Source organism: Episyrphus balteatus, chromosome 2 (genome assembly GCF_945859705.1).
Source record: "Episyrphus balteatus chromosome 2, idEpiBalt1.1, whole genome shotgun sequence".
In the NCBI taxonomy this organism is placed as follows: domain Eukaryota; kingdom Metazoa; phylum Arthropoda; class Insecta; order Diptera; family Syrphidae; genus Episyrphus; species Episyrphus balteatus.
Window position 1 is genome coordinate 18,344,759 of NC_079135.1, and position 22,828 is coordinate 18,367,586.

Sequence of the window (22,828 nt, forward strand, 5' to 3'; positions counted from 1 at the left end):
CTTGTAAAATCCGCGACCAACGAAAAGTTTCTCTTGAAAAACGAAAAAAATACTGTAATGAGTTTGAAACAAAATAGCTCAGGCAAATTAGTAAATCAAATTGCACTTTTCGCGGGACAAATTTTTTTCATGGAACGTGTTTAGGTGAATGTCCTGAATGAATTTTTTGGGATGATAAGATATCGGGAACAGCCGCCATCTTGGAAAAGAGGTCGGTGCCGTTTTTATTTTATAACTCCATTTTTACTCATTTAAACCAAAAATGTCCGAGGATAAACTTATTATCAATTAAATTATCTAAAAAATGATATACAAATGAATTCCGTGAGTTAGTTAAATTCAATTTTATAGTCGGTCAAAGTCCGGGTTCTTCTCGCTCGGTTAAGACAATATGACATTTTTTCAAATATCTGAAGAACTTTTGATTTGTTTGGGATTTTCTTCAAGAATGAATTATAGCACTTTTAATTATCTATGAAATGAACCCTTTATTGTTTTTGTAACCATCACATTGTAGAAGCAACCAAACGTCGAGGTCATGATATACGATTTTTTAACTGAACTTATTTGGGATTTCAATAGTTCAAATAAACAATCAAAAATTAAACACAATAGTCTCGAAAAGGTAACGGCTTACACACCTCATATCTTGAGTTATACTTATCGTAATGCTGAGATTGAGGTGTTCATGTTTTGGAAAAATGACAGGGCATCAGTTCTTATATTTAGAATCTTAAATAGTGTCACTTTAGCTTATTCACGTTAATTGGAAAATTCACTTCATTTAAAACCTCGAAAACCATATAAAGGTTAACATTAAAGATTTCAAACTTTGAATTCAATATTTAGACGAATATAGTTAAAAAACTGTTTACTTATATTTTGGTTATACCTCCACTTCAAAAATTTGCTCGGTCTAATAGAAGAAAACTTGTTATTTTCTCACTTTTGACTAGTAGAATGTGAACTTCGACGTTAGATGGCTTATACATTATGTTGGTTACAGTTTAGATAAAGGGCTCATTTTATAGATAATCAAAAGTGCTATAATTCATTCTTGAAGAAAATCCCAAACAAATCAAAAGTTCTTCAGATATTTGAAAAAATATCATATTGTCTTAACCTTGCGAGAAGAATTTGGACTTTGACCGACTATAAAATTGAATTTAACTAACTCACGGAATTCATTTGTATATCATTTTTTAGATAATTTAATTGTGAATAAGTCTATCCTCGGACATTTTTGGTTTAAATGAGTAAAAATGGAGTTATAAAATAAAAACGGCACCAACCTCTTTTCCAAGATGGCGGCTGTTCCCGATATCTTATCATCCCAAAAAATTCACTTTTACGATAAGGACATTCACCTAAACACGTTCCATGAAAAAAATTTGTCCCGCGAAAAGTGCAATTTGATTTACTAATTTGCCTGAGCTATTTTGTTTCAAACTCATTACAGTATTTTTTTCGTTTTTCAAGAGAAACTTTTCGTTGGTCGCGGATTTTACAAGAATTGTTTTTCAGGCCATTGAAAACAGTAAATGAGTTGGTATTAAATGTTCTTCTATGCAATAGACCAAAGCTAATGGCTCTCCGTCCATCCATTCGACCCGTATTTATAAAAATGCACATACACAAAATTGCACAAAAGGCCATAAGGATGCAAATAAATTTTTTTGTTTGTCATATTTAGTTTATATTAAATCAATCCCTCGAAGTATGTTTACTTTAAAAGTCTAAAAGTTACCAATTAATAGGATTTTATCGAGTTTTAAAAACTTGCTTTTCACTAAAAAAGTCAAAAATTTAGAAAAAGTGCTAGTTTTTGAATAGGTACATTTAAGTTGTTTCTTGACAAAAAAAATTAAAAATTACGTATTATCAAAGGATTTTACCTCTACTTTATTTCATTAGTACAAAGTTTGGACGTCCCGGCTACAGACACAAAATGCCCCTTGATTTAGTAAAAAAAAATAAAATTGTCAATTTTTTAACTTTTTTTTCTTTGATTTTAGGTTAGAATTTTAGTCAAAAATAATTTTTAAAATTTTTTAACCATCTTAACTTGACAGAAAATTTAATTTGCTATGAAAAGTGTCTTTGAACAATTTCAAAGTCAGGCTTGGTTTTCGAGTTAAATCAAAAAAACTGAAAACCGACCAGTGTTGCCGTTTTCTCAGAAATGCACCAATGGATTTAGTAGCACTTTTGGCTGGAGTATTCTTGTATGCCAAGGAACCATAATCGCCAATAAAAAGTCTTGAACGAATTTGTTCTATTTTTGCTCTGGAGCTCGGGTCTATTAAATAGACTATGAAAATAAAAATAAAAAATCTCAAAAATTTTTTGCATTTTTTGAACCATTTTTGAAAGCAGCTATTTTTGGCTCCAAGATTTTTCAAAATCGGCTCCTTGCCTCGAAAATATTCTGGCAATACTGCCTAACATATCAATAAATTGAAAACCAGAGGAATGATTATTATGTAACAACCTTCGATTTCAAAGGATCCTATAACGAGAATAAAATACATCAAATAAACATGAGAAGTCTATTTTTTACTTGCGATATTGTCGAAAAATATTTTTTTTTATTAATAAAGTCGTACTTTCTAAGCAAAAAAAGTTTGTATCGGTTCAATATTAACGGAACTTGTCTAGAAACTGTTTTTTTTTTTTTTCATTTCTGAATAATTCGTAAACGATTCAACCAATTCAATTTTTTTTTGAAAAACGATTTGGATTTTTTTCTAAAAATATTATGGCGTACTTCGTTTGGAAGTCAAAACCTTTTAAAACGATAATTTGGCGATTTTAAAATCAAATTTAATGTTTGTTTTTTTATTTTTTTTTTGAATATAAATTAAAAATATTCTTTTTTATGAACGTTCACTAAAAAATTAGGTTCAGGTGACTATGAATATTAAGTATAATATTTTCAAAAACTGTTATACAATTTTCCAAAAAATATTGAAGTCTAAAATGAAAATACCCATTTTGGCAGTTAATATGTTTACGGCAAGCACCACAGAAATATCTGTATAATTCAATCAGTTACTGGCAAAAAAAAAATAAATTGGTTTTATTATTAAGTCTACAATTATACTTCTAGGTTTACTGTGGCGTATACGTAACTTTTTTTTTTGAAAATGTTTAACTTTCGAGAAATTAATAAAATTAATGTTTTGTTTTGCTTATTTTTTTATTCAAACAGATTTTGAAACAGGTTTTGGAACTAAAAATAGTTTTTATCAAGCTCGGTTGCTTTGACCGCCATCTCTACATACCTACCTACCATCTTCAAGGATACCTTTAAAAATAATATTATGTCTTCCTGAATTGGTGTAGAAAAGTGGGATTTAATTTGCTTGTGACCTTATTATGAAACGAATTTAAACGATTGAAGTTGCACGTTTTGATGTACCTATCACAGGAAAAATTTTGTTTGTTTTTTTCTGTCTGAATTCAGATTTCGCTGGTAAGGCTTTCAAGTGCTAGCTTAACCTAACACACGCTATTTTTCATAAAAATATTTCATGAAAAAAAGTTTAACGGTAAACAGAGACAACTGTTTCAACATAATATCACGAATACAACATCACAATAATTTATTTCATCAGAAATCACTTCAAATTCGAAAGAAACAATTTTCATCCCACTTAAGTGGGTCAGTGAAGTTCTTGATTTTCAACACCAGACAGTTCTTCCTCTTCCCATTTACCACACAATTTCACAGGTCCTTCAAATCCGCTTTATTTGAAAAAAAAAAAAAACAAATCACTTCAAATAAAACATGCCTCCAATTCTATTACATTTTAATTTGAGATTATCTCTGACGAAAGCTAAAGCCATCGCAATGGACGAATGTATCCGTCGTTGTTTATTAGTAGGTATAGTCATTTAATTTAAAACAAACAAAAAAATTTACATACCTAATCTTCATTTCGCACAACCATCCCTCTTCTATATATATTGAAGGTCATACTCAAGAGAGATTAGCAGAAAAAACACGAAAACAAATAATAAAATCATCCATTGGAATACAAAAAAAAAGGCCAAAATGGGTGTGTTTGGCAATTTAAAAAAATTTCTATTTTCGTATTGGCTAATCCAAGGATTAATCCCATTAAAATAAAAAAAAAAAGTATAACATTTTCAGTACAATCACGATAGCACGTGACGAACAAGTTTTTAAGTTGTAGTACGCGCACACTTTTCATGACGCAAATTATTGTTATTTAGTCTGGCACTAGACCAAATACAAGTGATTATGATCTGATATATTTTGTTTTGAATTTACTTGGTTTTCAAATAATAATAAAAAAAAAAAAACATCAAATAAACGTGCTATTGAATACGCGCGTACGTTAAAACATCTGATAGATAGTTAAACTAATAAAAAACTATTATTAAAAACGTGTTTTCGGAGCAAATAAAAAACAAAATTGTAGTTAGTACATAAAAGTTAGTTGTAGCGGTAATAAATGACGAAAAAATCAGTGTCACTTAAAATAAAAAGTACCTACATAAAGTTTCAGTTTTCGAGAAAACTGCTAAAACTCGAAAATTTTGTATGGAAGGTGCACGATATTAGCAAGCTATGTATTAAAAAAAGCGTACCTTTAAAATTACAAAAAAATATAGTGTCAAATTTCGAACCATCGAACAGAAGAACAGAACGAAACGAACGGTATGAGGAAAAGCACTTTTAAGGACATATTCACCATCGTTATGTTGGATTTAATTAAGACCTCTACCTTTTTTATACACAAAACCAATACTTGCCTAATAGAACAAGTACAAATTTGTGTGTTTTGGCAGATAAGGTTGTGTTTTTTGAAAAACAGAAACATTTTTTGTTTACACTCAAAAAAATACTCGGTTCGACACCTATCATCTTTCATAGGACTTATCGCACTGATAACGAAATATTATGTACCTACAAATTCAGTACACCCCCAAAGTCTGGCATAAGAGGAAAAAAAATTGTCGGCTTCCAGCCATTGCAAAATTTTTTCAATTGTTGACCGATCACAAAAAGTACCTTGTTGAATTTGGAAAAAAATTATTGTAAACAAAAAAATTACAAATAACAAGTTCTAGCCTAGGGCACTTTTGTATAAAATCGATGTCAAAGTAAAAAGATTGAAAAATTAACAATAAAACATGTACAAAAGACGCTAAATTTTTACTTGCGATATAGGTACTATATATCAAGTTATGCATTCGTACAAAAAAAGTTGAGATAACATTTTTCCATGACATTACGATGATAGAGAATGCCAAAAAAGTGGGTCCCGGAAGTCCGTCTGTCTGTCTGTAAACGAAGCTACAGCCTAAACGGATAGACCGATTGATGTCAAACTTGGTATGTAGAGTTATTTGGTGACTCTCCAATGGGGTTTTTGGTATTAATTTTGTTGGACCAAAACTAACGGTACTTTTCATATACCGATTTAAGTAAAGTTGGAATTGCTCAAAAACGGCTCCAACGATTTTGTTTAAAAAATTCAAATGTCAGTTTTAAGGCAAGGTCATCTTCTAATGAAAAATGTTTTTTTTTTTTTGAAAATCATTATTAACGGAACCTGCCATAGAATCGTTTTTTTTTTTCAAATTCGATTATCTTCGAAACGGCTTATTCGATTTCAACGAAACTTTTTGTGAAGAAGCATTTATTTAATTTTAATACCTATAAGCCAAAAATAAAATTTTGAAAAAAAAATAATTTTTGGATTTATAAAAAAAATTTGAAAATTTTTTTTTTGAAAATTCAAATTTTTGAAAACGGGACTTTGAATTTTTTTGAAATTTTATTTTTAGATGTTGATTAGTGATTTCTACAAAATGGCATACCAATTTTATTTAAAACTTTTTTTCCAAAAAATTATTTATATAAAATTAACGATTTTGAAAATTTTTTTTCTAAAAATGCATCTTAATATATAAATCAAAACTGCATACTTGTTTTGTGGGGCAATTTGATTTCAGACTTTGTTTTATTTTCTTAAAAACGAATTTTATGTTTTTTTTTTAGTTATTTTTTTTTTACCTATAGGTATAGTAACTACATTTCCCAAATTTATATGTAAAAAGTCTTGAAAATTTAAGCAACTTGAACTCTAAGAGCAAATTCGTGCGACCCAGTCGTGCATTTTATTTGTAATGGCTGAAGGTTGAAAAAATATTTGTTGAGCATAAAAATTACATTAAACGTATAAGAATACATTCTGGAAGCATAAATTGAAAAAAATATGCAAAGCTTAAAAAACGTTCTACATCCCGATTTAGTATTGTTTTAAGAATTGTTTTTTTTTTGTCACACGGTGTTTTTAACGGTTTCTTTCTTGCTTTCTGAGTAAAGAGTTTATTTAAATATTCCAGATAAAAGGGTGTTTCTTCGATAGAAATGAAAAATTGGTTTTTATAACTTAGTTTATATTTTAAGACAATGGAAGCGCTATGTACATTAAGGTGGGTCGTTTTTGGGTTTTTTTTTCGAATTTCAAATCGACATAGCGCGGAAAAGTTGTGAATGGTGAAGACTAAGAAGGGGTTAAAATATTATCAAAATCAGTTAATATCTTCTGCCCGCGCATCGGCTCTAAAGCTTGAAAAAAATTTTAAAAAATGGTATTTTTACAAAAAAAAAATAATATCTTTTTTTTTTTTTAATAAAAAAGCTTTGGACAACTCTTATATGAGCTGAATATTAAGTAGAAACAAAAATTGTTCCAATTGGGTAAGGACTTCCGGTCGCACAGCGTTTTGAAATTTGTCGAAATATTGCAAAATTCCTATTTTTACGATTTTTTTTAAAATTGTTATAGAATATTTGGTAAATTATTATTTTTAACAAATTTGAAGTAAAAATGAAGTTGACACAATCAGTGAATGCTATAAATTCGTTAAAGATTTAAAAATGTGAACAATTTTTTTTTCTACTTAATATTTATCTCATATAAGAGTAGTCCAAAGCTTTTTTATGAAAAAAAAAAAATATATATTAGGGTGGTTAATTTTTTTTTTGTAAAAATACAATTTTAATTTTTTCAAGCTTTAGAGCCGATGCGCGGGCAAAGGTGTTAAATGATTTTGATAATATTTTAACCTCTTCTTAGTCTTCACCATTCACAAAACTCAAAAACGACCCACCTTAATGTACATGAATAAGTGTCTGAATCTATAAAATCTAATTATAAAAAAATAAAAAGAGATGTTTTTGTATTAAAAATATCCTTTAATCATGTGATGATAATATAATTACTCCAAAATAAAATTTAAGTTATAAAATCTAAATTTTCATTTCTCTCAAAGAAACACCCTTTCACCTTGGGCGTTTGAATAAAATCTTTTAGTTTTTGGTTATTATTTCAACTGCAACACTTTCACCGAATTACATATGTGTTGCATTTTATTTCTGGTGTTGTGGTAATTGTTGTATTAAATTAAATTAATAAACTGATTTTTAATTTTTATGATAAATAAAACTATTGTGCCAAATTCTACTATCGTACTATTATTTTTAACAGTTTTTTTTATTTATATTTGAACTTTTGTACCTACTCAATAAATATTCATCTTTTCATTTTCGTATTTTTAAATTTAGTCCCATAACATCAACTAATAAAACAAATAAATAAATTAAAAAAAAAAAAAACACGTATACGCCACAGTGGATATGGACAACGTGAAAATAATGTGAATTAAAATTTTGCCTTTGGCTCAAGCTCATTTTTTTTTAAAGAAAAAACTTGTCTCTCTTTACCCCTTTTCAATTATTGGTTTTCCTGAAATTTTGTAAAAGTGTCTTATTTTCCGTGATAAAAGAAGTTTAAATGCTATTAATTCATATTTGAATAGAACTAAAAATTTTAAAATTAGTTATAGTTTCGCGAAGATTGCTCCCATTTTAAAACTGCTTTTTATCATTAAAAAGAAGAAAGGTCCTTTTTATTTAATAAATATATCATCGAAGCACTTTAATGAGTGCGCATCACAAAATTATCAATTTAACATTTAATCTTTGCTACGTAGTTTTGATACCCACGCTTATATTGCTTGCAATTCCATCAATATCAATTCCTTTGTCAGTTGAGCAAATTAAATAAAAAAAAAAAAAAAAAAAACTGTATAAAAGTAAAGTTTGTTAAGAGTATAAATCGCTCACGAGCCCATCGTTTTGATTTGATCATTGCACTTGAGTTAAGAAGCACATGATAGCGATAAGAGTCATCTCGTGATCATTATTTGGACTCTGACTTGACTTTTTCTTATCATTTTTTTTTTTTTATTTTATCATAATTTAAAAGTAGGTAGGCACACATTTTTTTTTCATTCATTTTTTTTTCTTTTCTTATTTCAAATCAAATATGGTATAAAAAAAAAGCTAAAAAAGACTAACAGAAAGACACTGCCTTCTTTTATCTTGAAAATGCCAGATAAAATTGCACATAACCAGTTGGGTTTTGGTGAGTTTAAATTTTTTTTTACTTTGACATGTACATAGGTAGGCATGGCACAATAAAGGAACGTTATAAGTACCTATTCTTAAAAAAAATTTAACTAGGTGATTTGATTTTTAAATTTTTTGAATGACAAATTTCCAAAAAACTCATAAAAACTCGAATAAAATTTTCGGTTTTTTAAGTAGTCTATTCTCCATTTCAGAATATCAAAAGAGAAAATCCGAAAAAATGACGAAATTCCGAACAACTTGTCCACGTGGTGTTACTGACCCCATTTTTCTAAAGCTTCCTCAAGGTAATAAGTAAACTCAGGACAGAAGCAAAATTATACAACCTTGTCGGAAACTTTTGTTTGATTAATTCTTCTGATAAAAAAAGCTAAAAAAAATGTTTCCGTTGATTGAAAATGAAAAAAAAAAAAAAAAAAAAAAATAGAACACCATGACTGTACGCGACTCATTATCAATTTCATGGTGGCCTAGCCGCCAAGCCAAGGGGAATAAACTATTTCAGACACCATGAGTTTTAAAATAACGCAGACAAGTTCTAGCAAGACTATTTCATGAGAATTTTTATTTATTTTTTTTTTTTTGGCGAGCTACAACCTCACGTGATTTTAACGTCGCGTCGGCGTTATAAATTCAAATAAAACTGATAAGTTCAAAGATACGTAGATTTTAGATTTTACTATTTGGAAAAATTTATAATTCTTTTGAATTGAATTCATGAAATTCCTCACACTCATATGACTTCCTACGCAGTAGTGAATGAATCAACTTTTTTTTTTGAGGTGGATTTTTTTTTTTGATCAGGTGCGGAAATTTTAATGAATGTCAAATCTAATAAAGTTGTCGTTTGTCTGATATCTAGTTTCCTTTAATGAATGTGAATTATGTAGAAATAAAAAAAAAAGGTAGAAGTGCTGAATCACAATCCATTGGTATTTGAACTTTTGTCGACGTGTCGTTTTATGAGTGATTGAAGAAATGAATTTGATAAGAGAAATTGAAAACGTTTCGATTTATGGATTTTATTAGTCGAAATTATTGGAAAGTTTTATTTTATCACAAATCATGTAGGCTCGTTGAAGATTTTTAAGGTATTTATTGTTGATAAGGCGGGTTTTACCTCCACTGCAGAATAAATTTTGACATGAAGTTTTTTGATTTTTTAAAAATTCTTATCAAAAAATTCTTGGCATCTGTATTTTAGACATTTTTATATCTTTATATCTTATCGTATTATGTTTTAACGTAAGTGTGATATAGAGGAAACCTGGGTTAATTGGCTTCATTGACGTCAATACCAAAAACCGATATTAACATTTTTGCAAGAACAAGTAAATAAATAAATTATGATTTGGAATTTTTCAAATACAAATGAGATTTTATTGTACTTATTATAAGTGTTATAAATTCCAAAAATTGTTTGTAGAATTAATTTAATTTTATTTGATTACACTCAAAATGAAGGAAGGTAAATAAATTTAAAATAAAAAAAATGATTTCTGCACAATAACATTAAGACCATTTTCGGCGTTAGGTTAATTGTTTTAATATAATAAAAAACGTGTATGAAAACTGGTCATTGCTATCTTTCCAATAGTCTAATTTCTTTTGACTTTTACGAAGATTTTTTGGAGCGGGTCAAAATTTTGACTACAAAATTATAGTTTTGAAAATTCTGCTTTTTTGCCTGACATATTTTAAAGTTCTACTTTTTAAAATTTTAGTTTTCAAAGTTCTGCCAGTTTGTTTTTGAAAAAAAAAAAATTTGTATGTATTCGTATTTCAAGTATCCATAATTCAGCTTTTAAAAATTCTGAATAGCAAAATTATTATTATATGATTATAATAGTCGTGTTTTTTCTACAACTCAGTAGCTACTCATTTTTTTATTTTATTCGAAAAACAATAAAAACAAATACTTAGTTGTGTAATTTTTATTATTGTTTTGCGAATAAAATGAAAAATGAGAAGCTACTGAATATTAGAAAAAACACGCCTAATATAAAAAAAATTGTAAACCGAATTTTGGGACGTACAGATCCCAACTCTTAATAAACATCTTCACCCAAAAATTCAATGACGTGTTTTCGAAAAATTCATTTAAAAGAAATTTGTAATAAAAAAAACTTCGTTTTGTTGTACAAACATACATAATATAAAAAGTTTTAAAAAATTTAGTAACTTAATTTTTTAATTTTTTTGTTCTTTCAAATTCATTGAGGATCTATTCAGTTTTTAAAACCAACTTTTAATTTTCTGTGCGATCATTTTTACTATAGGAATCAACTCAGAAGAATTATTTCTAAGTCCAAAGAAAAGAAACAACATTTCGAAAAACGTTGAAACTTTGAAAAATGTTCCTTATTAAATCTTAAAATGAGAGAATTTAAGCTTCAAATTGGTTTTGTAAATTCTCCGATAAGACAGTTTTTTAACAAACATACAGTTATTTAAAAAATCGTAAAAAAAATGTGTGACACATTCAAAGTCAAAATTCAGTATGCTATTTTTGTTAAGTATTTTGAGGTTTTTGTAAGCGTAAAAAAATTTTTTTTCAATTCTGACCAAAATTGGACAAAAAAATAAATTTCTACAACTTTTTTTATTGAATTTTAAATATTCTTATATATTTTGTGTGCATGTCAGAGAGTTATTTTTTTAGCTGATAATATTTGAAAGAACAAATTGTTCTTCCACCCACTTTTTATATTAGGCTTTTTATTTTACTCCTACTCAAGAACCATTTAATAATTTTCGCTGCCTAAGGACTCATCATGTTCATTTTAACTTTTTATATGTCTGGTTTAATGACTCTGGCAATTCTATGAGCTTTGACTTACCACACTTCTCTCAATTAATTTCCTTGAATATGTAAATGAGGATTGAGGACTATTGTTATATACCGAATTTCAGCTTTTCCGCTTATGAACTTTTTTAGTTTTTCAATTTTTTTAACAGGCAGCCCTTTTACATCTAACTACTTTTTATTTATTTATGTACCAACACAAATCAATTTTTCGTTACTTACTGTTTTTATTTTGTTTTATACTTGCTTACATCTGGCAACCCTTTGTCCCACTTTGATTTTTCAAAAAGAAAATTTCTCTAATAAGACTTTGGATTTTCGTCCCTAGCTTCTGCAAATCTTTAATTTAAGAATTATTCAACTCGTTGAAAAAAAAAAATTCGAATTTAAACGAAAATTTTCGGTTGAGGAATAATTGTTTTGAGAAACTAATGTGATTTTACCCTATAATCATAGGTGGGACAACTTAGTAGAGACACAAACCTAAAACATATAATATGCTATTGTGAATGGAGCAGTATAAAATTCACTTTTTGTTGCATATCCTAAGGGAATACAAATTAGTAGTTTATTTTCAAATATGGATTTGAAAATAGAAGGTCAGTTAAGAGTTAAGAAAAGGTTGCTTCACCAAATTTCAAAACTCCCGGGAAACTTTCCAGGTAATTCCAAATGATTGACTACTGTATGTATTTACAAATTTGTCTTTAAAGTTAATTCTAACTTACCTTGATAAGATAACGTTACAAAAGATATCTGAACATAAGATTCTGTACAGCCAATTGGTTTCAATGTTCGCACAAATTGTCCATCTTGAATTGTATACACATTAACTGTGCCATCCTGCAAAGGCAAAGTAAATTAACACCCTTTTTTTCAAGCTCATGCAGAGGTTTGAACTTACCAAAGAACCCGATACAACCATATCCAATTCAGTATAAATAGCCACACTCGATATCGCATCATCATGACCATAAAGTGTGGTCAGTGGTTTGGGCGAGTGGCTATTGTGTGTATTTAATTGAGCGGCACTTGAATGCAATTGACTAGGTGTTGGAGTTGATTGTCCATAGCTATTGGATTGAATACTCCAAATGATGCAGGTACAGTCTTTTGATCCTGTCACAAGATAGGATCCACAATTATCCAATGATACACATGTTATGATATCTGTGGAATGTAAAATGTTGTGGATCAAAAGGACAATTAAAAAACTTCTAATAGACAAACCTAAATGTCGTGTCACTGATGCAATTGTCTTGCCTTTGTGCAAATTAAATACTCTCAATGAATTATCCCAAATTCCACCTGAATACAAATGTTTGCCGTCTGTACTGACTGCAAACATTTGTGAATTAAGGCTGTAGGATGGATGGTATGGTCCAAAGATACGCTTGCGGTTTCTAAAAAAAAAGATTATAAATCAAAAAAAGTCATAAAGTTAATTGGGAGGGATATCTTACTTAAGGTTCGTTGTGGTAGCATCAATTTCTAATAAAAAACCCCGATCCTTATCAAAGGATATCCATGAATTACAACCAAGTATACTTGATTTCGATATGCTCACTAGAACATCGGGACTTAGCTGAAGGAATGACCGCGGCGGGCTTCTCGGTGAGCTAAGGAAGACAATTGGATCTTTCGGTGTCGAAAGTTCACAATACACTTGAATAACTTTATCAAGGAATTGCGTGAGGTCGGGTCGCTTTAATTCGGCACGGACTAGTTTTAATGAGGTTTCATCTTGTGTAAGGCGTCTGGGATGTGGTTCACGCATTAATTGTGATGGAACTTGACCGAAATTATTAATCATTCCTGAAAAGAAGAAAATATAAGATTGTTAAAGATTTGGATGGATTAAAAAATAGAATCTTAATTTTAGTGGAAACAATACTCCCATTTATTAAAATCAATTATAAGCTACAAATATCACTTTAAATAAGTTTTGAACTAAAAAGTCTCATAGCTAAGACTCGAAAGCATTAAAAGAAATATTCTAAGGACTGAGTTTGAGACAAGCACTACTGAGGTTGAAGTTCTGTTTCGGAGCCCTGTTAAAGAGAAACGAAGTAAACGGCAGTGCTTATTGAGATAGGAGAACTTTTGACGACCATTTCGATATAGATTACAGTGAGGAGGAAAAAATAGAATCTTAGCAGCTTCCTTGAGAAACAGGTTAGGTAATTAGAAATCTATTTAGTCACGCGATTTTCAAGTTCAGAACCGAAAGAGGACGGTTTTGAAATTATAATTCGGTTTGAGATTTTTTTAAAAAGCCTTGAAGATCATCAAATCAAAGTCTTAAGACAGAAAATTTTCTGTTCTTGAAGTCTTAGAGTGTGAAGGATACCAACCTAAGCCATTGATTTTAGAACTATGATTCAGAAAAACTATGGGACTTTCTCAAAGATAAGTTAAGCTTATAATATAAGTTTACAAAAAACGTATTCAAAGATTTTAGGAATAAGTGAGAGTTTGGAAAAAGTAGGAACTTCGAAATTGTGGTTGTGTGAAGGCGAAAAGTTAACGAGATCATAGTTCAATCCGTCCGATTCAGAAATTATGATACGTGAGTGAATTTCTTGGGAAGCAGGACAAAAAAGCAATCTATCATTCTGAAGATGGAAAACTTATCCTTATTATGAATAAGAAATAGTCGAATAAATTGACTGATATTGTAGATGAAGCCCCTCCCTTTTCTCTGCAAAGAAAATAAAAACGAATTCAGCTGAAACAGCAAGTCAAAGCTAAAGCCTATGAGAAACGCCCCTAGAATGACGTTAAGAATCTCTATGGAGATTTCAAAGTCGAAGTTAGAAAGAAAAATCTGTTTTGTGTGACAGTTAGTAAACAAAAGTAGCATAACATCACTTCCGAAAACAGACTCAGACTTACTTATTTCGTCTCGAGATTCACAAAGGCACTGTCCTCTGCTAGTTGGTATACCAACCAATTTTACTTTCAGGTCAGCCAACATCTCGTTGGTGCTCAGCTAGAACAGAACAGAATCTTTAACTTTTCTAAAGAGACCACCACAGCTTCGGCGGGAACTAATCTTGGAATTGCAAGATATCCAAGAACTAATGAAATGGACCTAAAAGAGCCAGATTTTCATCTGGACTATGTTGAAGAAGTTCTAGAATTCGTAGAAATACCTCTAAGAAAAGTATGGTTCAAATCCGAATGCTTACAGGCAAATCATGTTAAAATAGAAGCTCATAGATTGACTCTCAAAGAAAAAAAAAGAAAGACGTTCCGACAGCATTTTATCAATCCTTTGTTCCGAAAAAAAAAAATAAAATAGAACTTGAGGTCGAGAAGTTGCTCAGTTGCTTTAACAGAAATCAAATGAGAAATTTCTAGCGAAGAGTGACTAACGAGTCAAAATGGATGATTGTCTAAAGCTCCAAGTTTCTGAACAAAATGACTTTAAAGTAGCCATCAAATCTAAAAAAACAGTGGGTGAGCTTTCCAAGAAAATTTGGAATGGGTCTGAAAAAGGTATTCTGGAACTTATCTGTAAAATATGATAAAAAAAAAATAAAACGGATGAATGGAACCTCAGTACTAAATGGCTGAGTCACAAACAATACGACCGCTGTACTCTGCGCCAACTAGGGAAGCATTGTCCTGTAGTTTTTAAGAGATCGCAGGAAAAACGACTAAAATCTTTCTTGGCGTATTCGACAGGAAGATCCTATGAATTATTTATGATTGGGTTTCTGTCAATAAGGAGAAAAATATGTGTCGAAGAATATACATAGATTAACTATATAGATTTTCAGAATGGCTGGACAGGGACAAGCCAGAGTGAGCCTTATCTTCGATAGAGCGACCAGGTTACGGTCATCTATAACGACTTAAACTACGAGAACAACAAATTTCTCTGGAATCAGAAGTTTTTGAGTTTGACAGAAGAGGGGTATAGAGGGTCTGTTAAATGTTGAGTTAGAGGTTTCGGAGGTTGTAAATGTTTAAAGAGATAGCGAATCAGGTGGCGAATATAAAATTCGATTTTGGAGCGCATTGAAAAAGTAGTTTGGTTGGGTAAGCTCGTGGTTGGTATAATATTGGGCTCCTTATTTTAGATCAAAGTTAGGAAATAAATCTGTAGAAAGTATTTGTATTGGGGATCACACATTAAAGTTTTTGTATATTTTGGAAAAATTGAGTGTTAGAAGGGATTTGGGAAATGTCGAGTTATTTTGGAGAAATTCTGGGAGTTTTTTAAGGGGCTAACATTGTTAAGGATATTTTGAACAATTTATTGCTAAATACTAGTTACCTTGCTACGATTAAACAGTGTGAATGAATAAAATCTTACCTTCAACAGCTTCACGTTCGACGGGATTAGCGATTTTATCCAAATCAACAGCACCTTCATAAGAACAATAATAGAAGACATTTAAGGCTTCTGCGGCTTTGGCACCTTTTTGTTTATAACTGAAAATCAAAATTAGCAAGTTAGTGAGATCTAAGAACACTCAAGACAACTCACCCAAAAATTAAATCAATCCAATGATGTAAATTCTGTGATACATATTCAGATTCCAGAGCACGTCGGTGAATGGCAATAAATTCTTCGGGTGTTGTTGCCCAAGGCGGCAAAATTACATCATCGACTTTTTCTTTTGTCAATTGAAGATGTCCCAAATCCAACCTAGTTAAAAAAAAAAGTTACTATAAGCATTTGAAGTGGATAGAATTTCAATACTCACTTATTCATATTTTTAAGAAATTCAGGAAAATAGAAAAATTCTGGAATCAATTCTTTAACATCATTTGGATTGTCCATTAGGAGTTTCCAAGTTTGTGGAATTGAATGGAATTGACGATCTGCCACATCGAATCGACCACTTTGTAGTTCAATATGAAGTGATGTAAAAGGTTCAACACGCAACAAATAATGCAGCACACCAGCTGAGTTGGAATAATGGGTTCCATAGTGGAATTTTGGTATCATGCCAGAGGGATCCTCAAAACTGTCGTACTTTGTTCGAACTTCAGCTTCGTTTTTAGGATTTATCTGTATTTTTTATTATGTTATTTAAAAAATCAAGTTTTTTGAAATTTGTGAGGAAGATTCTTACCACTCCCACTGGCTTAGATAGATTTCTAAAGGATTTGGGATCGGTGAGATCGAGAATATCACTCGTGTAATCAGCTAATATCCATGGGAATACTGGGTATTGACTAAGATCATTATAGGAACGACCTTAAATAAAAAAAAAAAGTTGATGAAGTTTTTAAAACCTGATTTTGAGTTTCAAACATACCTGCGATGGTATTCAAATACATAAGATATTCAAAGTTTGAAATTTCCCTATTGACCCACTTTTGAGTGAGTCCAGATGATCTTAAAAGTTCGGCAGGAGAGCGACCAGAACCGTAGAGGATATTTGGTGGTTGCAGACTAAGGATTTTCGTAAAAACTTTATTTCGAGTCTGTAAAAGGGAAATTTTTTTTTATATAATTTTTCGAAAATAGTATTCAACTCACTTTCGTTGTGAAATTAAGAAAATAGCTTGTTTGATCAACTAAAAATATTTCCAAAGCACTACGACGCAAATTGTATTTCCTCAAATGAACTTCACGTATTTTATTGATTGAAAATCGAAAATCATTTTTATCACCATCCTCAGTGGGTGGACTTAAATCAATAAATGTAAACACAGCCTGATTGACTTCAATGCGTCCTTTAACTTTGGTCATTAATGTAATTAATTCACATTCCTGAGCGATCACAGCTTTTTCTAATGGAACATCTTGTTGCGATTGAGCTTCAATTGTTATACGGAGTTCTTCTTCCAACATTGAATTGTCATCGTCGAGAAAATCTCGTACTACAGCAGTTTTGATAGTTGAATCGAATTCAGAAAGTTCTCTAAGATAATAAATTGAAATAAAATGTGTTAGATTAAAAGTGATTAAAATATTTGTTTTTTTTACTTTGTATCACATGCATTTGCAGCATTATCTCTGAGGTTAGCAGCATTTTCATGCTTATTTGGATAAAGTTGTGGTTCGAGTTTTAAACGCATGCGTGCCACATTTTCGTGACTAGATAGAGTCCAAAATTCTTCGGCTGGTTTTCTGTAAATAAAAATAATATGAAATAGTGAATAAGATATTTAAATTGAATTAAGATATATTTAACTTTAAAAAATGTCTTTTAATTAAATTTTTTAAAAATATTATCACAATGACTCAACCGGGTACACATTTAGAGGTTGAACCCCTAAATTATACCACAGTGAAAAAATCGGTCCCATTTAGATATAGTACGAGCAATATTCTGAGTAGGCAGTCTTAAAATTCAGTTTAGTGTTCCACAAAGGTTAAACGTCTATGGCTTATGTTCAACAGTATAATATTAATATTAAAGAACGAAACAAAACCTCTATTTAAGAAATATGTAGTTTTTGTATACAAAGAACTGATATATTAATGATACTGAACTTTCTTCGAAATTTACAATATCTTCTAAAGGCTACGGAAGAGTTTTCGGGATTCTGGGTTGACGTTAGGGATTTTTAGTGTTTTATTGGTATGGGGTAAAGAATTCAATATTTTCATCGAAACTTAAAGCAATCATCACAAAATCAATCTAAAGTAAAAAGATGAATTTATTACAAGTTTTTAGTCTATATCAAGTGAAGCTTGAAAATTACATATCAGAAAATCGGCCATATTGAGATTTTCATTTTAACGTAAATTTACAATGAATTCCGATAAAACAATAACAAAATCGTTTGTCGTGAAAATTTTAATGAAATTTTCCATTACGAACGGATTCTGTGATCTTTTTTAGTCAAAAAAAAAACAAAAATCAAAAGATAAATGTTTGAAAAAAGAAATAAATATTGGTTTTGTCTTTAAAAACATATAAAATAGCTTACTAAACCCTATTTTATTTTTTTTATTTTCACAAAAAAGAACTTAACTTTTATTAACATGTATTTTAAGAAAAATGTTAATAAAAGTTAAGTTTGTTTTGGGACTCAAATTCGTTTCAGAAGTGGATTTTCGTTTGAAAAAGGATATTTATGTTTATGTTTTTATTGAGTATTTTTAATTTGGGGTTTTATGATCTTTTGAATTTTTAAAGCAATTAAAAGACTAATGCATTAATTTTCCCCACGCACATAGGAGTATTTTGATCAAAAACCTGGACAAAATTATTTTTTGAAGTAAAACTAATTATTTTTTCTAAAAATTATTATTTATGCAAGGAAATAATTTTTTTCAGCAAAACTTTAAAAACGCTTGTGATAAGAAAAACTTAAAAAAATAGTATGAAATTTAATATACCCAAAATGTGAAAAAATTTAATATCTAAAATATTAGACCTTCTAGAATGGGACCATTGTGATTTTTAGGCTTAGTGAATCCAAATGCATTAATATCAGTAAAAAAATTTCTGGAAAATGTTAACAACCAGTTAAAATTAAACGTAGGGCATATGAGTGATTTTACTAAAAGTAAAAATTTCACTCGCAAATTATTTTGTTAATCGCAAAAAATCGCACCCAATTTTTTGATATTAAATTTAAAGAATAGTCAAAGTTATCATAATATATGTATCGAAGCAGAATAGGAGGGAATACTATAACAAAACCCTTAGACTTTAAAAAAAGCAATAAAAATATCTATATGTGGCAGACTCTTTTCCCACTGTCATTTACTCAAACAAAAAAAAATTTAATATTTCTATAACTACTCTTTAATTATTATTCAATACCTGCAATTGTATTTCTCATATGAAAATTTAATGTTTAAAAGCACACTTGCTCACAATCAATCTCTAACTATAACTTCCAAATCAGCAAAAATTAAAAAAAAAATTCCAGAAAATAAACAGCTGACTTTGAACTTGTTTTGACACACCAAAAACTTTACCACAAAAAAAAAAAGAAGTGCATCATATGATCCCATGTATATTTAGCATCCGCTTTTTAAAAACTTTAATTCAAAATTTTGATTTTTAGAAAATCGACTTTTGTCCAGTTTTCGACCAGAATACTCCTATGTGCCACGTTTCGTTTGGTTTTTTGCCAACATTTTCAGGGGTTTTAGTTTTATTAGACCTTAAATACAATTACAATTTTTTTTAGAACATTTTTTTGTTTTTTTTTTCTCTTAAATTAATAACTTACTTTTGTCGTCAAATTACATTTTTATATATATTTTTATTATTAATTGTCAAAATTTGTTTTTAATTTTAGTTTTTATTTAATAAATAAACATATATATTGCACTATTTAATTGAAAACGGAAAAACTGTTGTAAATAAATTATTTGAAAACAAGACAGAACAGAAACCTAAAACCTATTATCACAGACTAATACTCTTATTTTATCACAGTGTTATAACTTGAGCTTATGCATATACATATGTTGTCTTTATCCTCTTTGAAATTCATTACTCTTCCCAAATTTTTATGTTTATGTTTTTTAATGTTTATATTTTTAATTTACATTTGCCAAATTTTGAAGATGTTTTAAGAATATTTTATTTTTTTTTTTCAATTTACTACCAACGAATTAATAAGAGCTCAAAAAATTGTAATTTTACGTGAAAAACTGGTGTAGTTATTATTGTTTTTATGTGAGGTAATAATTGTCATTGTTTTTTTTTTTAAGAAAAATAAACTCGAAAGATTAGTCAAAAAACAAACTAATAATTTTTCTTCTATTTCGAAAATTGACTATTTTTAAGACGAACTTTTTTTGAATCGAATTTGGCTTTTACACATTTTTTTGCCAAATTTTTGCATTCCATTGAATTTTGTCATTAAAAAAAAAACGTTCTTTTAGTCCAAAATCGCAGGCTAATTTTCAATTTTTTTTTGGAGCAGGAAAATATATCTCCCTCTCGCAACATGTGTTATTATTTATATATTAATATCAGGGAGGTCTCTTTGTTTTTTTTTTTGAAAATCAAACTCGAGTAGTTTCAATAAGATTTGCTAAAATTTAATTACCTATGATGTAATTTAGTACCTATGCTGATCAAAAGTTTGAGTTTGAAAATGGAAAACCATATGAGGCAAGAAAGAAAAAATACGATATTATTTTAAATTTTTTACACTATAAGGATGATTTCACATAAGTTTTGTAATGGGACCATTTGCAGTAGATGTTAATCAATTTTTTACACAATTAATTTTCAAATATCGAACTGAAAATTTGTTAAATTTGTTACATGACTCAGTTTTGCAATGCAAAATAAACGTTTATTCCGAGTTAACTCAACTATTTTCTTCAGATAACTCTGAATCAACTTGAGAAAATGTAACAAAGTTTTAAGGCCTACATTGCCTACTGAAAGTTTGATTATTGAATTGATTGGAGCATAAAAGCGCCCTTGTTGTTATACAAACGAAAAAATTCTCCACATATTTTTGATCTTGGAAAATATCAGTCAAAATTCCACAATTTAGTCTCAAAATAAATAATTTTGAAATGGTCACCACAATAAGAACTTTGGAAAAAAAAAAATAAACAACGAAGATCGTTAATACTGAATCAATGGAAATTTATCAAAAAAAAAAAAAAATCTAAATTCTTAGGAAGTGGTACATTGCCCTCATTTCGTTCCAATTTAAATTCCTCCAGTTTACGACCTAAAAAGTTCCTTACCCCACATTCAAATGCAATTTATTTGATTTGTAAAATTCATTTAAAAAAAAAAACAATTCCACTCTCTCTCGTCAAAAAACTACGCCAAATCATATTAGTATTCTCTGCAACTACCCAAATTTTTTAAGTGGCCATTTTGTGAAGCGCTATTTGAATAAATCGTTTTGAGAAACTCAAAAAGTAAAAACAAAGTGAAATCATCATAATATTTTATTTATTACAAACTCGTTCGAAAAAATCACTTTTGAATGAGAAATCACCTACTGAGAATTCTAATGAGGTTTCGATCATGAATTTCATCCATCATGAAAAACCTTCAACAATCAATACCAATTTAAATAAAAAGAAAATTAGTTTTTTTTAAGAAATATTTGTTTTTATATGTTTCTTCCAATTTTTTTTTTGTTACAATTTTTCAATGAGGACAATAATAAAAAGAAAGAAGTGATGAAAGCAATTTACAACAATGACAATGAAGAGTTTTACTTATTTTTTTTACAATAGATGTCACTCTTAATATTGCACGAACTCCGAATTTGGCGGTTATCAATGAGCTATTTTCAGGGTTGTTTTTCAGGTAATTGGGGTTTTGGGGCGAGATCCGGCACATACAAAAGCTTATGCTACAATAGTCTTGGCAGCAACAACTGGAGCTGGGGCAACAATGGTCTTAGCGGCAACAACTGGGGCAACAGCTGCAACTGGGACATCCTTTTGAACGACAGCGTTGAATCCACTGATATCGTCAGCGTAGTAGGAGACAATACGACGGGAACCATCAGGTTCAATCAAGGAGTAAGATCCACGAACAACATCACCGTCACGGCTTTCCTCTTGGGTCTTTGAGTCACCGGTAAGGGTGTCTTGGACATCGTAGGCGAATCTGTATTGAGGGAAGGAATCGACCTCCTCGGCGGCAACAAGTGGAGCTGGGGCAGCAACAACTGGGGCTGGGGCGGCAACAACTGGAGCAGCTAAGGATCTGGCGGCAACGACTGGAGCTGGGGCGGCAACGATTGGCTGAGCGAAGGCACGGGCAACTGGAGCAGCATAGGCAGCCCTCTGGATCAATGGAGCGGAATAGTATTGAGCGGCGAATGGCGAGGCGTACGCCAGAGGTGCTGGTCCTGCAGCAACCAAAGGAGCAGCTGCTGGGATGAGGCCAGCTTTAGCTGAGATAGCCAAAGTGGAAAGAACTGCAATCTGTGAAGAATGAAGAATTATATTGTAATCCGTTTAGTAATAATCCAATTGGCAGTGGCGTGTGAAATAATTTGGACAGAAAAGAAGAAACCCAAATACTTACAATAAGCGGACTCATTGTGGGCTTAGAAAAGGATTGTTTCTCACTGTCTGATGCTCTAAAGTGAACTGACATACTGCTGAAACGGCAGTGCGTCTTTTTATACCCAAAAAAAAAAATGATATCCATGCTTGAATTTTTGTTAATTTGAATATTTCATATAAACTAAAGGTATACCAAAATAAACGTAAAGAAGATGGGGCGAGCGAACTGATTTTTACCCCCGTCCAATGTATTCATCGTCGTCCGTCGTAAATTCAACGTTTTTCAATTTCCAAATCGTATAGATAATCCGTAGTCAGGGCACGTAAATCGGGTAATATTACCATGGGCAATATGCACGCGGGAATATAATTGTTATTCAATTTTCATACAATTAAATTTTTCAACTCTGTTCGCATATGCAAGTTGTCATATATAAATGTAGGCTGCGGGCGTATAAGAGTTTGAAATAACCAAAAAATATTATAATGTGTGCTGAAGACTTTCAAGCCTTGTGAAGGCCTTTTAGTTAAAAATAAATTATTTCTTTTTTTTTTTGGCAATAGTGTGTCCTCTCACGCATAATCAAATAACAAAAAAAAAAAAAAAAACTATAAAAAC

At 30.0% G+C, this 22,828-nt stretch overlaps 2 protein-coding genes across 3 annotated transcripts in view; both read right to left on the reverse strand.

Annotated features, from left to right (window-relative positions):
* The window catches only part of LOC129912072 (neurobeachin-like protein 1), a 126,018-nt gene that overhangs the window by 14,908 nt on the left and 88,282 nt on the right, over positions 1 to 22,828 (reverse strand). For both annotated transcript variants that reach the window (XM_055990177.1, XM_055990176.1), the window contains 11 exons: positions 17,230 to 17,373; positions 16,780 to 17,164; positions 16,556 to 16,724; positions 16,370 to 16,494; positions 15,998 to 16,305; positions 15,778 to 15,939; positions 15,604 to 15,722; positions 12,743 to 13,094; positions 12,510 to 12,682; positions 12,184 to 12,449; positions 12,008 to 12,122 (listed from right to left, as the gene is read on the reverse strand). In XM_055990177.1, coding sequence (XP_055846152.1) covers positions 12,008 to 12,122; positions 12,184 to 12,449; positions 12,510 to 12,682; positions 12,743 to 13,094; positions 15,604 to 15,722; positions 15,778 to 15,939; positions 15,998 to 16,305; positions 16,370 to 16,494; positions 16,556 to 16,724; positions 16,780 to 17,164; positions 17,230 to 17,373 — 2,318 coding nt within the window. The remainder of the gene's footprint in view (positions 1 to 12,007; positions 12,123 to 12,183; positions 12,450 to 12,509; positions 12,683 to 12,742; positions 13,095 to 15,603; positions 15,723 to 15,777; positions 15,940 to 15,997; positions 16,306 to 16,369; positions 16,495 to 16,555; positions 16,725 to 16,779; positions 17,165 to 17,229; positions 17,374 to 22,828) is intronic.
* Positions 20,792 to 22,819, reverse strand: LOC129912080 (cuticle protein 18.6). Its single transcript, XM_055990188.1, has 2 exons — positions 22,229 to 22,819; positions 20,792 to 22,125 (listed from the first exon to the last, which is right to left on the reverse strand). The coding sequence occupies exons 1-2, from the start codon at positions 22,352 to 22,354 to the stop codon at positions 21,541 to 21,543; spliced, it is 711 nt and encodes a 236-aa protein (XP_055846163.1). The 5' UTR covers positions 22,355 to 22,819; the 3' UTR covers positions 20,792 to 21,540.